Here is a 14,646-nt window from a genome sequence, read left to right as displayed (position 1 = left end):
ATTAGTAGAAGCACTGATCTCTCCACAGAGGAGGAGACTTTCCTTTCTATATGTTGTGCAGGTATGGGGCCACACATTGAGAGGTCTGTTGACAAATTGAAGCTTCCAGGGGAAGGTGACAAAGATGTTGGAGGGCTGTGAGGTTGATGGAATCAACCTTTCTTGGTTTCACCTAGAAAGGAAGAGATTAACAGGGAAATATGAGAATTGTTTTACATAAGAGGAATTCAATTTATTCTCCCTGGTATCAGTACAAGCATGTGTTGAGTATTTGTAACGTGCTCTTTATATCTCATGTAATTCATAATACCATCTTAAAGGGCATGTGTATTTCATTTCTCTTTTTTGAAACAGGAAACTGAGGTGCAGAGAGATTAAGTGACTTACCCCAGGGTCATGCAGATAGTGCACAATGATATAGCTAATATTGGAATCCAGGCCTGTCTTTCTATTAAACTGTTTCTCTTTCCACTCTACTAATAGATTCTCCCAAATTATAGGCATAAACGAAAAAGTTATCTTGATTTTCATCCACCAAAGCCAACAAAAGCTTCCAGCACTTGGGGCAGGAGGATGCTAATGATATTGTGTAATAAGCCTCTACCTCTTGAGCTGGCCAAGAGGGATCTTTTCTTCCATGTTCTCACCCTAGGGTAAAGCCCCTGTGTATTGTAGCAACCAAGAACCAACTGAATAAACCAATAAACATTGTGCTTTCTAGAACAGGGACAATGCTACATCAAGTTTCCATGAAGAAAACCTCATCTATAGCACCCTGGACCTCTTCTTCGCTGGAACCGAGACAACTTCAACAACACTGCGCTGGGGTCTGCTTTACTTGGCCCTCAACCCAGAAATCCAAGGTGAGCATGTCAGTGAGTGTCCCTGGGCCAGGACAGAATGGTACCTCCTGGAGCATACTGCCCCCTAGCCGGGGCTAGAAGATAGCATGGTAGAGTGAAAAGCTAGGACAATCATGAAGTGATATGGACTTGAAAACGGGTATCGTCTTCAGTTTTTCTGTTGGATTCGGATGGGTTCACATCATAGCAATATAACAAAGTCTCTGCCCTCAGGAAACTCAGAGTCTAGAGGGGAGGCAATGGAGTCAATTGACATTGTGGTGAGTTCCAGGAAAAGACTGACATTCTTACATGAAATCTGGTTACAGCCTTCCATCCTTGTAGGTAATGTATTCTGTTTCCCTGTGGCTAATGTTCAAACTCCTTAGTCTGGCATATCATGCCCTCTGATGTGCCCCTTCTGTCCAGCCTCAGCTCCACCCACCCTGCATGGTGGTCTCACTAAATTACATGGTTGTTTTTTGGTTTTTGTTTTGTTTTGGTTTTTGGGTTTTTTTTGTTTTGCACTGTCCTTATTTATGCCTCTGCCATCAGGACTGCTCTTCCCTTTACCACTTGTGTAGTTCCCCAATTTCTCTATATGGCAAATCACCAGATGGCGCTTGAAGAAATCTGCTCAAATACAACCTCCTCTAAGATGTTCCCCCATGCTTGTAGGAAACTACTTCCTTTAAAGATGACTTTAGTATTAGGATTATTTTCCTCCTCTAGAGATGCCCTAATATGCCTCCACTGCTGTGCTGATTGCACATTATTCATGTATCTTCCCCAAAGACTGTTGTCCATTCAAAGCAGTGACGGTTGTAATCTTCTTCTTCTTTTTTTTTTTTTCCTCTAGGACCCAGAACAGTTTGAGCATATGAGAGACGGGATATTAGGATACAGTTTTTCAAACTGTGGGTAACAGTTTATTAATGGGACATAAAATCAATTTAGTAGACCAAGACCAACATTTTTCCTAAAATAAAAATAGAATAGAAAAGATCAGAGTACTTCCCATGTAGTAAGGATAAGTTTGTTCATGAAACTATTTCTTTCCATAATTATACATAGAAGTATGTTTTATATGTGTGTATATTTGTGTTTATGTGCCTTTAGTCATGATGTAAAATGCTTTTAGAACTATGAATTATATTTTCTAAAAAGTTGAAAAGCTACCTCATTAGGATATAGATTTGGCTTCTGTAATAGGGTCTCTAAAATAACAATAGCTTAAAATGATGGATGTTTATACCCATCTTCATAGCAACTTTATTCACCACAACTAAAAGACAGAAGCAACCCAAGTGTCCATCAATGGAAGACCGGATAAACAAAACTATTCAGTCTGAAACAGGAAGGAAATTCTGACACATGCTCTAACATGGATGAACCTTCAGGACATTATGCTAAGTTAAAGAATACAGTCACAAAAAGACATATACTGATAGTTCCATTTATATGAGGTTTCTAGAGTAGCCAAATACATAGAAAAAGAAAGTAGAATGGTGGTTTCCAAGGGCTTCAGGTAGGAGAAAATGAGGAGTTATTGTTAATGGATGTACAGTTTCAGTTTTTCCAGATAAAAATTCTGGAGATTGGTTGCACAATGTGATTTTATACACACACACACACACACACACACACACACACACACACATATGTGTATATATATATATATATATATATATATATATAATCATTAAGCTGTATGCTCAAATATGGTTAATATGGTAAATTTTATGTCACATATGTTTTACCACAAGTTTAAAAATATTTTAAATGGCCAGTGAGAAAGAAATTCACTTTATCTATTTCTCTCTAAAGTAAAAAAGCCTGAGCTGGACTCTGCAGAGCCCTCTGGTTCTAAGGTCCTCCCAACATGTTGCTCTGTTGTATCTAGAATGATGCCCTTGTTTGCACTCTCAAAGGCTCACCTCAAGGGCCGCTTTCCTCAAAGAGGAAGGGAAGAAGGGAAGAAGGAAATGCATACCCTTCCTTTAAGGATATGTTTTAAGTATTAAACATCCCTTTTACATAGAGTCTGTTGACCAGAACATAGTCACGTGGTCACACTTAGTCACAAGGGAATCTGGGAAATGTAGTCTATAACTAGGCAACCAGGAGTCCCGCTAAAATCTCTACTATTGTAGAAAAAGAAAAAAGAGGAAAATAGGTATATTGGGGCACAGCTAGAATTTTCTTTGACTTGCTGGGGGCTCACCTAAACTAGTTCATGTAAATCTCAAGATCTCCTTAAGAGGAATGTAGATCATCCTCACTAAGAGAAAACAGAGGCTCAAAGAGTTTTTTTTTTTTTTTTTTAAGATTTTATTATTTATTTGACAGAGAGAGAGATCACAAGTAGGCAGAGAGGCAGGCAGAGAGAGAGAGGGGGAAGCAGACTCCCCACCAAGCGGAGAGCCGGATGTGGGGCTCGATCCCAGGACCCTGGGATCATGACCCGAGCTGAAGGCAGAGGATTTAACCCACTGAGCCACCCAGGCGCCCCTCAAAGAGTTTTTAAGTAACTTGCAGCAGTAATGCTGCAAAGCAAGAGTTTGCAACCAGATATATCTAAATCCAGGCTCACTTTTCACTCTGAAATACTCCTGAGAAACCGGAGTCTATAGTGCCTGCTATAGTTTTAGCCTTTTTTCTTTCTTTTCTTTCTTTCTTTTTTTTTTTTTTTAGTCATTTTAATCCTGATTATTCCATTCTTCAGCTTAATCAGGCTTAAGGAAGGTTGTGGAATAATAGAATAACAGAACTTTCTTTTCCAGAAAAAGTCCAAGCTGAGATCGACAGGGTGATTGGTCGGTCACAGCTGCCGAGCTTAGCCACTCGAGAGTCTATGCCCTACACCAATGCTGTCATCCACGAGGTGCAGAGAATGGCAAACATCATCCCCCTGAACGTGCCCAGGGAAGTGACAGGTGATACCACGCTCGCTGGATACTACCTGCCCAAGGTAACCAGGGACTCCCAGCCTCAGATCCTCAAGCCCATCTTTTGAAATGGTAGAAACTGTGACCCATACCCTTGTTCTAGGGAATCCTTTACATGCGAAGAGTGCTGTGTTACACCTGAGATAATACTGGCTTTTTCCCCTATGTGTGGTGTTTGGAACGTTAATTCAACTAGACATTAACAGGTATTTCGGAGGGGAAGGAGGATTCCATGGTCAAGTATGATTAGGCAAAGACCGGCTTTTCTTTGCTGTGGGATGTCTCTGATTTTTGTTTTTTAACCATGTGATGTGCATTATGGATCTTTGTGCGAATACAGCAAGCGGCAATTCTCGGTCAGACTTTGTCGTGGGGCCCTTTGCTTTGCCAGGGTGGAGTTTCTCACAGCACTAGGGACCTGCCAGACCTGGAAAATTCTGCTTCATAATCATGGGGTTATAGAATATTGAAGAATGAAGGGACATTTGAGACTACCTGGGCCAATATCACATTCATGCTGGTGTTTCTAGCATGGTAGTGCCCACAAGTATTTTTCCGGCTTTTACCTACAGCCCTGTGTGGGGCTGTGTCACAGGGGAAACCAATCCAGGCTGGTGTGATATTAATTATTCAGAAGGGAGAGAAGGGAACTGATGCTTATTAAGCAAGGAGTGTGTGTCCTGGACTCTTGTATATTCTTTCAGAAGGTCTTAATCAGTCCTCGGAATAACTGTTATCACCACTTAATAAATTCGGAAATTGAGGCTCCGGAGTGATTAACCTAGTGTAAGAGCTCAACTACGAAGTGACAAGAGTAGAGTTCCAGAGGCAGATCTGTTCCATTTCCCAGATGCATCTTTTCTGTACGACACCATGTTCTCTCCATGGGAGCTGCTTTACTTGCCCTTTAAAAGAGTCTCTCTGCAGTTATTTTCGGTTGGTCTCTGTTAAATTCCTATCCTCACAAAGGAGATTCTTTTTTTAAAATTCTTTATTTAAATTTAATTTAATTAACATATACTATATTAGTAGTTTCAGGGGTCGCATTTAGTGATTGATCAGCTGCATAGCACACCCAGGGCTCATTACACATCAAGTGCCCTCCTTAATGTCCCTCACCCAGTTACCCCATCCCCTCACCCAGCCCCCCTCCGGCAACCCTGTTTGTTTCCTAGAGGTCACCATCTCTTATGGTTTGCTTCCCTCTTATTTTCATCTTATTTTATTTTTCCTTCCCTTCTCCTCTGTTCATCTGGTTTGTTTCTTGAACTCCACATATAAGTGAAATCATATGATACTATTCTTGGACTTATTTCACGTAGCATTACACCATCTAGTTCCATCCACGTTGCTGCAAATGGCAAAATGCCATTCTTTTTGATGGCTAATATTCCATTGTTTATATATACTACACCTTTATCCACTCATCTATTGACATCTGGGCTCTTTCCATATTTTGGCTATTGCGGACATTGTTGCTATAAACATTGGGGTGCAAGTGCCCTTTCAAATCACTAGGTTTGTATCCTTTGGATAAACACCAGGTAGTACCATTGCTGGGTTGTAGGGTAGCTCTATTTTCAGCTTTTTGAGGAATTTTCATACTGTTTTCCAGAGTGGCTGCACCAGCTTGCATTCCCACCAACAGTGTAGGAGGGTTCCCCTTTCTCTGTATCCTCACCAACATCTGGTTTCCTGAGTTATTCATTTTAGCCATTCTGACTGGTGTGAGGTTGTATCTCATTATGGTTTTGATCTGTATTTCCCTGATGCCCAGTAATGTTGAACATTTTTTCATGTGTCTGTTGGCCATTTGTATGTCTCCTTTGGAGAAAGGTCTGTTCAGGTCTTCTGTGCATCTCTTGATTGGATTATTTGTTCTTTGGCTGTTGAGTTTGATAAATTCTTTGTAGATTTTAGATACTAGCCCTTCATCCGATAAGACATTTGCAAATATCTTCTCCCATTCCGCAGGTTGCCTTTCGGTTTTGTTGACTGTTTTCTTTGCTGCGCAAAGCTTTTGGTCTTGGTAAAGTCCCCATAAAGCATTTTTGCTTTTGTTTCTCTTGCCTTTGGGGACGTGTCTAGCAAGAAGCTGCTGCCGCCAAGGTCAGAGAGGTAACTGCCTATGTTCTCCTCTAGGATTTTGATGGATTCCTGCCTCACATTGAGGTCTTTCATCCATTTTGAATTTATCTTTCTGTATGGTGTAAGAAAATGGTCCAGTTTCATTCCTCTACATGTGGCTAATTTTCCCAGCACATCTGTTGAAGAGACTGTACTTTTTCCATTGGATATTCTTTCCTGCTTTGTTGAAGATTAGTTGACCACAGAGTCATTGAGGGGCCATTTCTGGGTTCTTTATTCTGTTCCATTGATCTATGTGTCTGTTTTCGTGCCATGCTGTCTTGATGATGACAGCTTTGTAATAGACCTTCAAGGCTGGCATTGTGATGCCCTAAGCTTTGGTTTTCTTTTTCAATATTCCTCTGGCCATTTGGGGTCTTTTCTGGTTCCATACAAATTTTAGGATTGTTTGTTCCAGCTCAGTGAAAAACGCTGATGGCATTTTGATAGGTATTGCACTGAATCTGTAGATTGCTTTGGGTAGCATAGACATTTTAACAATATTTGTTCTAATCCATGAGCATGAATGTTTTTCCATTTCTTTATGTCCTCCACAATTTCTTTCCTAAGTGTTCTATAGTTTTCAGAGTACAGATCCTTTACCTCTTTGGTTAGACTTGTTCCTAGGTAAGTTATGGTTTTTGGTGCAATTGCAAATGGGATCCTTAATTTCTCTTTCTTCTGTCTCACTGTTAGTGTATAGAAGTGCAACTGACTTTTATGCTTTGATTTTATATCCTGTGATTTTGCTGAATCCCCATTATCAGTTCTAGCAATTTTGGGGTGGAGTTGTTTGGGTTTTCTACATAGAGTTATCAAGTCATATGCGAAGAATGAAAGTTTGACTTCTTCTTTGCTGATTTGGATGCATTTTCTTTTTGTTGTCTGGTGCTGATGGTGGGACTTCCAGTACATTTTAAACAATAGTAGTAAGAGTGGACATCCCTGCCATGTTCCTGATCTTGGAGGAAAAGCTCTCAGTTTCTCCCTCTTGAGGTTGATATTTGCTGTGGGTTTTTCATATGTGGCTTTTATGATATTATGTTCCCTCTATCCCTCTATCCCAACATGGCAGAGAGTTTTTATCAAGAAAGGATGCTGTACTTTGTCAAATTTTTCTTTTCCTGCATCTACTGAGAGGATCATATGGTTCTCATTCTTTCTCTTATTAATGTATTGTATCACATTGATTGATTTGCTGATGTTGAACCAACCTTGCAGCCCAGGAATAAATCCCAATAGGTCGTGGTGAATAATCCTTTTAATGTACTGTTGGATCCTATTACTAGCAATGAGAATTTTTGCATCCATGTTCATCAGTGATATTGGTCTGTAGTTCTTTTTTATTGTTATCTTTGTCTGGTTTGAGGATCAAGGTCATGCTGGCCTCACAGAATGAGTTTGGAAGTTTTCCTCCTATTTCTTATCTTTTGAGACAGTTTCAGAAGAATAGGTATTAATTCTTCTTTAAATGTTTGGTAGAATTCCCCTGGGAAACCATCCAGTCCTTGACTCTTGTTTGTGGGGAGATTTTTGATTACTGATTCAATTTCCTCACAAAGGAAACTTTGTTCTCAAGCTGCTCACCAGTCTTAAGATTTCCGCTGAAAGCTCGGCCCCCTGGTGTCCTCTCTGCACACTGCACACACAGTTCCTTTTCTTTCTTTCTTTTTTTTTTTTTTTAATTTTTTAAATTTATTTTCAGCGTAACAGTATTCATTGTTTTTGCACCACACCCAGTGCTCCATGCAATCCATGCCCTCTCCAATACCCACCACCTGGTTCCCCCAACCTCCCACCCCCCCCCTTCAAAACCCTCAGATTGTTTTTCAGAGTCCATAGTCTCTCATGGTTCACCTCCTCTTCCAATTTCCCTCAACTCCCTTCTCCTCTCTAACTCCCCTTGTCCTCTATGCTATTTGTTATGTTCCACAAATAAGTGAAACCATATGATAATTGACTCTCTCTGCTTGACTTATTTCACTCAGCATAGTTCTTAATCAAGGTCTTGGTCGGCTTCTGTGGATCCATTCCAATTTGTCTAGGTCCCTCTGTGTGTGTCTTACCTGGGGACAGAACCGGAGGCGCTTACCCATTCCTATACCTATTCCTACAGCTGTTTCCATTCACTGTTTTCTTACTGATTGACATCTTGTGGGTGAAGGCTGAGGTCTGAATTATTTCACAGGTGCTGTTTGCATTTTTCTAGCAATTCGTTTAGCTCAACGGAGTCATTCTACCACTGATTTTTAATATCAGCTTTAATAAAGACCATGGGAACTAGAAATCTCATTGACTGTACCTTATAGAGGCATGGAGCCATGGCTTTGACGTAAACTAGACCTTGTACAAATCATGGCTCTCCTTCCACTGCATGAGTCTGGGCATGTCACTTCATGTCTCAGAGCTTAGACTGACTTATCCTTACAATTTTAAAACTACTCCAGAGGTGGAGATAAAATGAGATCATTCATGTAGTGTTTAGAAAATGCTCAAAATAGCCATTATTTCTTTAGTAATTTAATAAATATCCATTAAGCATCTAAAATGCCCCCAACTAGGAAAACAACTCTGAATAAAGTAATCATGCAAGTATATACTTACAAACCATGATAAATGCTCAGCTGGGAGAACTCGCTGGTTTCCATAAAGATACAGGCCCGCTGGAACCAGGAGTAGAGGGCTTCCAAAGGGAAGTGTTTGAGCTGAGGATTAAAGGATGATTGAGAGTTAGCTCAGTGATAGAGAAAAAAGGCATTCCAGGCAAGGTGAAGAGCTTGTAAAAAGCCCTGGAAGTGAGTAGGAACATAGCATTTTTGAGAAACTGAAAGCAGGCCTCTGTAGTGTGAACGCAGGTAGAAGGAGAGCAGTCCAAAAGGGAGTCAGCAGATGAGTCTCTCAGCTAAGGGTGGTGGGAAGCTACTGAAAGGTATTCAAGATGTGGGTGTGTGGATGGGTGTGGCATCACTAAATCCTGTTCAAAGCTCACTCTATGTTTAGAGTGTGGAGCAGATCAAAAGGGGAGAGGTTATGGGCATAGATGAGTAGCTCCTGCAGGGGTATAAGCAAGGCAACTGGTATCCCTGTGTAAGAAGCAGGGGTGGGCATAGAATGGAGGCAACAGAATCAAGAGACATTTAAAGAAAAATTGAGCAGCCTCACTGAAGAATTGGATGAAGGCAGAAAGAGGGAAATGGAGGCAATATGGAGGACTCCTGGGTTTCTTGCTATGTACCTGGATGGATAGTGGTTCCTTTCACTGACGTACCTGATTCTATTATTCAACCTCCTATGGAGTGTACCAGACCCTGGAGGGAAGAGAATGGGAGAAAACGAGATGAAGGAGATATCTTTTACCTGGATAGAGCTGCCGCAGTTGTCACTTGCCTGAGCGGCTGGGTGATTTTCATGTGATGGTACTGACTAGCCAGCTGCTGTGTTATTCTCTCGTTGATGCAGATATGTCCCTGTAGGAAGATCCCTTCTGCAGTCAATAGAAGCTACACTTCCCTGGTCAAATGCCCTGCAAGCCCATCACTTTAAGCTGTCCCATCACAAAGAGCAGGGGCCAGGGTGGATGGGAGAGGGACTGGGCTCGGAAGACAGTGAGTTGGGGAGGGTGAGGGAGTCCGTGGGGTGTGGTGTGATCAGCCCCTGGTGTAGGAGTCAGGGGACTGCTACTCTTCTGAGGAGGTGTGTTGTGTGGGTTAAGCCTTGCCTGAGTCTTTGCTGCCTTCTCCAGGGGACCATGATCCTGACCAATCTGACTGCAGTGCACAGGGACCCTGCAGAATGGGCCACCCCCGACACATTCAATCCGGAGCATTTTCTGGAGAATGGACAGTTTAAGAAAAGGGAAACCTTTCTGCCTTTCTCAGTAGGTGAGTTGTAAACAAATAGGAGTGTCCGAATCCAGAGTCCCTCTCTTAGCCCTCCCCCTCCTCTTCTCCCTGCTACACGTTACACAGAGCCCACACTAATGGAATACACGATAGTCTGCTCATCATTAACTTAAAAATAAATATAAATTGGTTTTGTGGTCCACTATCATTTTGCTGATGACACTAAGGCTTCCAAGGGGAGGAACTGGAATTTGAACCCGTGTGGTATGACCTGAAGCCCAAGGGGCACACCGCCCTGAGTGTACCTGGACGGATTCTGATTAGATCTTCTTTGTCTTACTTCACCTCATTCTATGTCATCTTTGCCCACATTGGACAAGTCCCTTCCTAATAGAAAAGCTGCTATGAGATGTAGGAATATCTTCCAGTCTTCTGTCTACAGTAGCTTCAAAGTTCGAATTTCAGTACCAAGTCCCAGCTGTAAATTTCAAGGATTATAATTATTCTTGCCTCACTGGGGCTCTGCTATTGAGAATTTTATCATACCCTCTTAATTACAGACTTCATTTGCAAGCACATGATCTCACTTAATCTTTGCAGCAACCCAGTTATTAATAATTAGACAGGAAAGTAAGCTATATTTCCATTCTTAACATAAGAAAATGAAGAATAAGGGAGTGGTTTCTTATCCAAGATCCTGTGCCCCAGGAATTGGCAGAACAGGGGTCCAAGACTCAAGGTTTTATGCTTCTGGTCTACTGCTGTCTTCACCACAACTGGAATCTAACTTATCTTCCCACTTAAAGGCCCTTCCACTTTGATTCAGAATTCATCCCACAGCTATCAGTTAGCATACACATGTATAACAGTCCACAAACTCAGTGGCTTAAGACAATAAGTTATTAAAACAGTATTATTGCTTACAAGTCTATAGTTCAGCTAGGTAGCTCTGCTGGGTCTTAGCTGAGTTTGTTTGTGTGTTTGGGAGGTCAGCGGCTGAACAGCTGATCTAGGATGACCACAGCTGGAACAACAAAGCTTTCCACATTACCTCTCATTCTTTAGCAGCTAGCCTGGTTTGTTTAAATGTTGGTGTTAAGATCCCGAGAGAGAGAATGGAAGCATAAAATGTCTCTTAAGGCTCAGGCTGCGGACTGACATTCTGTCACTTCCACGGCATTCTGTTGGCCAGTGCAAGTCATAAACTCAGTCCCAACTAGGGGAGTGGAAAATACTATAATTTTTGGTGGGAAAGGGTATGAAGTCACATAACAGATGGTGTGAGTACATCGAGAAGACAGGAATTGGAGCCGGTTTGCAGTCAGTTTTATCCCTGTGATGGAGAAGAATGAAATTCAAAGAAGGCAAACAATTTGGGGATTCCCACAGGAGGTGTGACAGAATGCGGGTTAGTTGAACAGAAGAAACAGAAATCTAAAATATCCAATGAGTTAAGAAAATGTCAGCACACTGTTTTTTTCTTTCCCACCCCACTCCCATCTTTGGCACACAGTTGCTTTTCCTGCTTCTTGGTCTAGCACTTTCTGGAAGACAGCCTCCCTGAAAGAATGAGATATGGACGGCCCCTTCTTTTTTCTTGGGAAAGAAGACCATGTGTGATATTACTACTTGTGCATAACCAGGGAATATTGTGACGCTATTTTGGCAAATTCCTATTTTCTTTTCCTCACTAAAGTCCTTCCAGGTGGATCTGACATGGCAGCAGGCAGCTTCATGAAAGGCAAGAGTTTGGTTCCTTATTTTTCAGATAAGCTCATTTGGTCATAGAGGATGAGGTTAGGAAGAACTTTTCCCAAAACACCTAGGTCATCTCCCTCATTTTACCAGTGAAGTAATCAACCTTGTTAGTTGGTGATAGCCAGGTGGTGGGAGTACCAAGAAGATACCAGTTTCCTGTGATCCGGGCGGAAGGTTTGAGAGGAAGCAATCCTCATTTTCATGCTTTGAAAAGAAAATTCCTGCTTGTCATCTTCTTGGTATCATTACCCAGCTGGTCACATGATACAGTTCGAAGAGAGATTATTTCATGGATTTGACAAGTGGGAAAAATTTAGCTCTGTGAGATGAATTTGCTTACTACCCACAGCTGGTTACTGATGGAAACAGTACTTTAACCCTGGTTTCTGACTATCTGGGTCCAGCTTTGTCATCATGAATGGATTCTTCTAGGAGAATCTTAGTATTCACAGGACAGCTGACTAGGTACCATTTTAACAAATTTGCTCATCATGCTATGTGTGATGGGTAAAGAGATAAAGACAGAGGGAACAGAGATGAATGAGACACATGCTGGTAGGAAACACAGGCCCCAAATAATGAATAGCAGCATAATTGTATTGCACGTTTACATTTACTAAACACTTCTGCATGTGTTACCTAATTTTATTTCCTCAACAGCCCCTTCTAGGCAGAGGACAAAATGGAGGCATGCATACATTAATGAGTTTTCAAGAGTATTTAATTACATGGGAAAATACAAAGTAGCACATGCAGCACAGAGAATTAACTACAGAGAATTATACCAGTTATAGTGTCCAGGGGGATCCCCATAAGGACAGTGAGGAAATATGTCAGAATGTTAACAAGGGTTCTTGTCAGGATTATGGGATTATAACCATCTTTTACATCTTTTATCATCTTTATACCTTTCCTTTTCATGCATTTAAAAAAAAGTCTGTGGTGAATATGTATTACTTGGGAAGAAAGTAAGTTATCATAAACACACATACAAAAGAGATGGCAGTAGTGGAACTGCAGGTTGTTGCAAGGGAGAGGACAGTAGAAGCCTAGAGCGGGAGTCAGAGCACAAATGAGATGAGGTGGGGTCTTCACAGGGTGGCTGTGGTGGTGATGGGTCATATACAAGGGATACTGATCCAATAAGTAAACCTACTGCCAATAATGGGAGGAAGTTACAAATAGGGAAAGAGAGAAGATAGAATGAACTCTGGTGTTGAGTTGGAACCAGAGGTTATCGATATGAACTCAGATTTCTGATAGGTAGGTAGGCAGATTTAGAAATAAATATAGATGTAAACATGGATACATATACATATATTTAAATAAATACTCGCAGTACATACATACAGATTCCCCAGCTCTAGCCGCTGATGTGCACTGAGAGCAACACTTCCCTGATATCAGCAAGCATGCCAAATGCCCAGATCTTGGTTTCTAGATATCATTATATCATTATCCACTAAAAGGAACTTTGACTTTAGAAAGATGGCTGATTCTATGGTTGGGAAAGGGAAAGGGTAAGATGAGCCTGAAACACACTGTTGTGCCCAAAAGTTAAGGAAATACCAGCTTGAATGGGCAGCTAATAGCCAAGTCTGGAACATCTTGAGCATCAAAACAAATAATGATAACAAATTATAACCCTTTGAATAAAAATAGGAATCTCTGAACTCATACTGATATAAATGGGTAGAAAAGTGGGTACAAGTGAAAGCATTTCCTTTAGTAGAATTCTAGCTAATAGATGTGGAAAGAATGATGGAATTTTAAAGCTCATGACTTGGCAACCATTAGAGTAATAAATAATTTAGCCAAGAGATAGCAAGGGAAACTAGTGGATGAAAGGTCAGTGAGGAATGGCTCATTAACATAGTCTTAAAGTATTTACTAGTTACAAAGAGAAAAATAATCATTTTACAGGGGAAAATTTGGTAGACACCACCTTAATCGAGTGACCAAAGTTAACACCACCAATAACGGGACAAATCAAAACTGTGTACCACCCAATAGAAGGAAATGAGAACACAGCCTCACTTTGGTGTTACTCCTATCAGAAATGCATGACCTCATGACCTGAATCAAATCATGAGGAAACATGAGAGGCATTTACCAAGTAATCTGTTTGTTATCTTCAAAAAAGCCAGTCATATAGACCTGGTGTGGATACACACACACACACACACACACACACACACACACACACACGAATAGTATTCAGCCATAAAAAAGAATGGACTCTTGGGGGAGGAGTCAAGGACTCTTGGCGGAGAAGTAGCAGGCTGAGACTACTTCAGGTAGCAGGAGATCAGCTAGATAGCTTATCTAAAGATTGCAAACACCTACAAATCCAACGGGAGATCGCGACGGGAAGATAGACCGTGGGGGGAGGGGCCGGCTCCCGGCAAGCGGCGGAGCAACGGAGCACAAAATCGGGACTTTTAAAAGTCTGTTCCGCTGAGGGACATCACTCCAGAGGCTTAACCGGGGTGAAGCCCACGCAGGGTCAGCGTGGCCTCAGGTCCCGCAGGGTCACAGAAGGATCGGGGGTGTCTGAGTGTCGCAGAGCTTACAGGTATTAGAACGGGGAAGCCGGCTACAGAGACAGAGCCGAGGAGTAAGCTCTAAGCTCGGGGTTACCTTGAACGGGTCGCAGGCTCTGTCAGCTCGGAGCGCGGCCGGAAGCAGGGTGACGGGAGTAAATCGGCGCTGTTCTCTGAGGGCGCACTGAGGAGTGGGTCCCCGGGCTCTCGGCTCCTCCGGGCCGGAGACCGGGAGGCTGCCATCTTCATTCCCGCCCTCCAGAACTCTACGGAAAGCGCTCAGGGAACAAAAGCTCCCAAAAGCAAACCCGAGCAGATTACTCAGCCCGGCCCCGGGTAAGGGCGGTGCAACTCCGCCTGGGGCAAAGACACTTGAGAATCACTACAACAGGCCCCTCCCCCGGAAGATCAACAAGAAGCCCAGCCAGGACCAAGTTCACTTAACAAGGAGAACAGTTTCAATACCAAGGAGAGCAGCGGAATACCAAAGGAGGAGAAAGCAAAGCACGGAACTCATGGCTTTCTCCCCATGATTCTTTAGCCTTGCAGTTAATTTAATTTTTTTTTCTTTTTCAATTTATTTTTC

At 42.0% G+C, this 14,646-nt stretch overlaps 1 protein-coding gene across 1 annotated transcript in view; it reads left to right on the top strand.

Annotated features, from left to right (window-relative positions):
• Positions 1–14,646, top strand: part of LOC111143525 (cytochrome P450 2J2) — a 42,041-nt gene that overhangs the window by 19,873 nt on the left and 7,522 nt on the right. The window contains exons 6-8 of the mRNA XM_022497340.1: positions 722–863; positions 3,626–3,813; positions 9,660–9,798. Of these exons, the coding sequence (XP_022353048.1) occupies positions 722–863; positions 3,626–3,813; positions 9,660–9,798 (469 nt within the window). The remainder of the gene's footprint in view (positions 1–721; positions 864–3,625; positions 3,814–9,659; positions 9,799–14,646) is intronic.

The sequence above is a fragment of the Enhydra lutris genome, unplaced genomic scaffold (genome assembly GCF_002288905.1).
Source record: "Enhydra lutris kenyoni isolate GAN:26980312 unplaced genomic scaffold, ASM228890v2 scaffoldscaffold9, whole genome shotgun sequence".
NCBI classification, from domain to species: domain Eukaryota; kingdom Metazoa; phylum Chordata; class Mammalia; order Carnivora; family Mustelidae; genus Enhydra; species Enhydra lutris.
The sequence above is the reverse complement of the archived record's forward strand: the minus strand, read 5'-3'. Positions and strand labels throughout refer to the sequence as shown.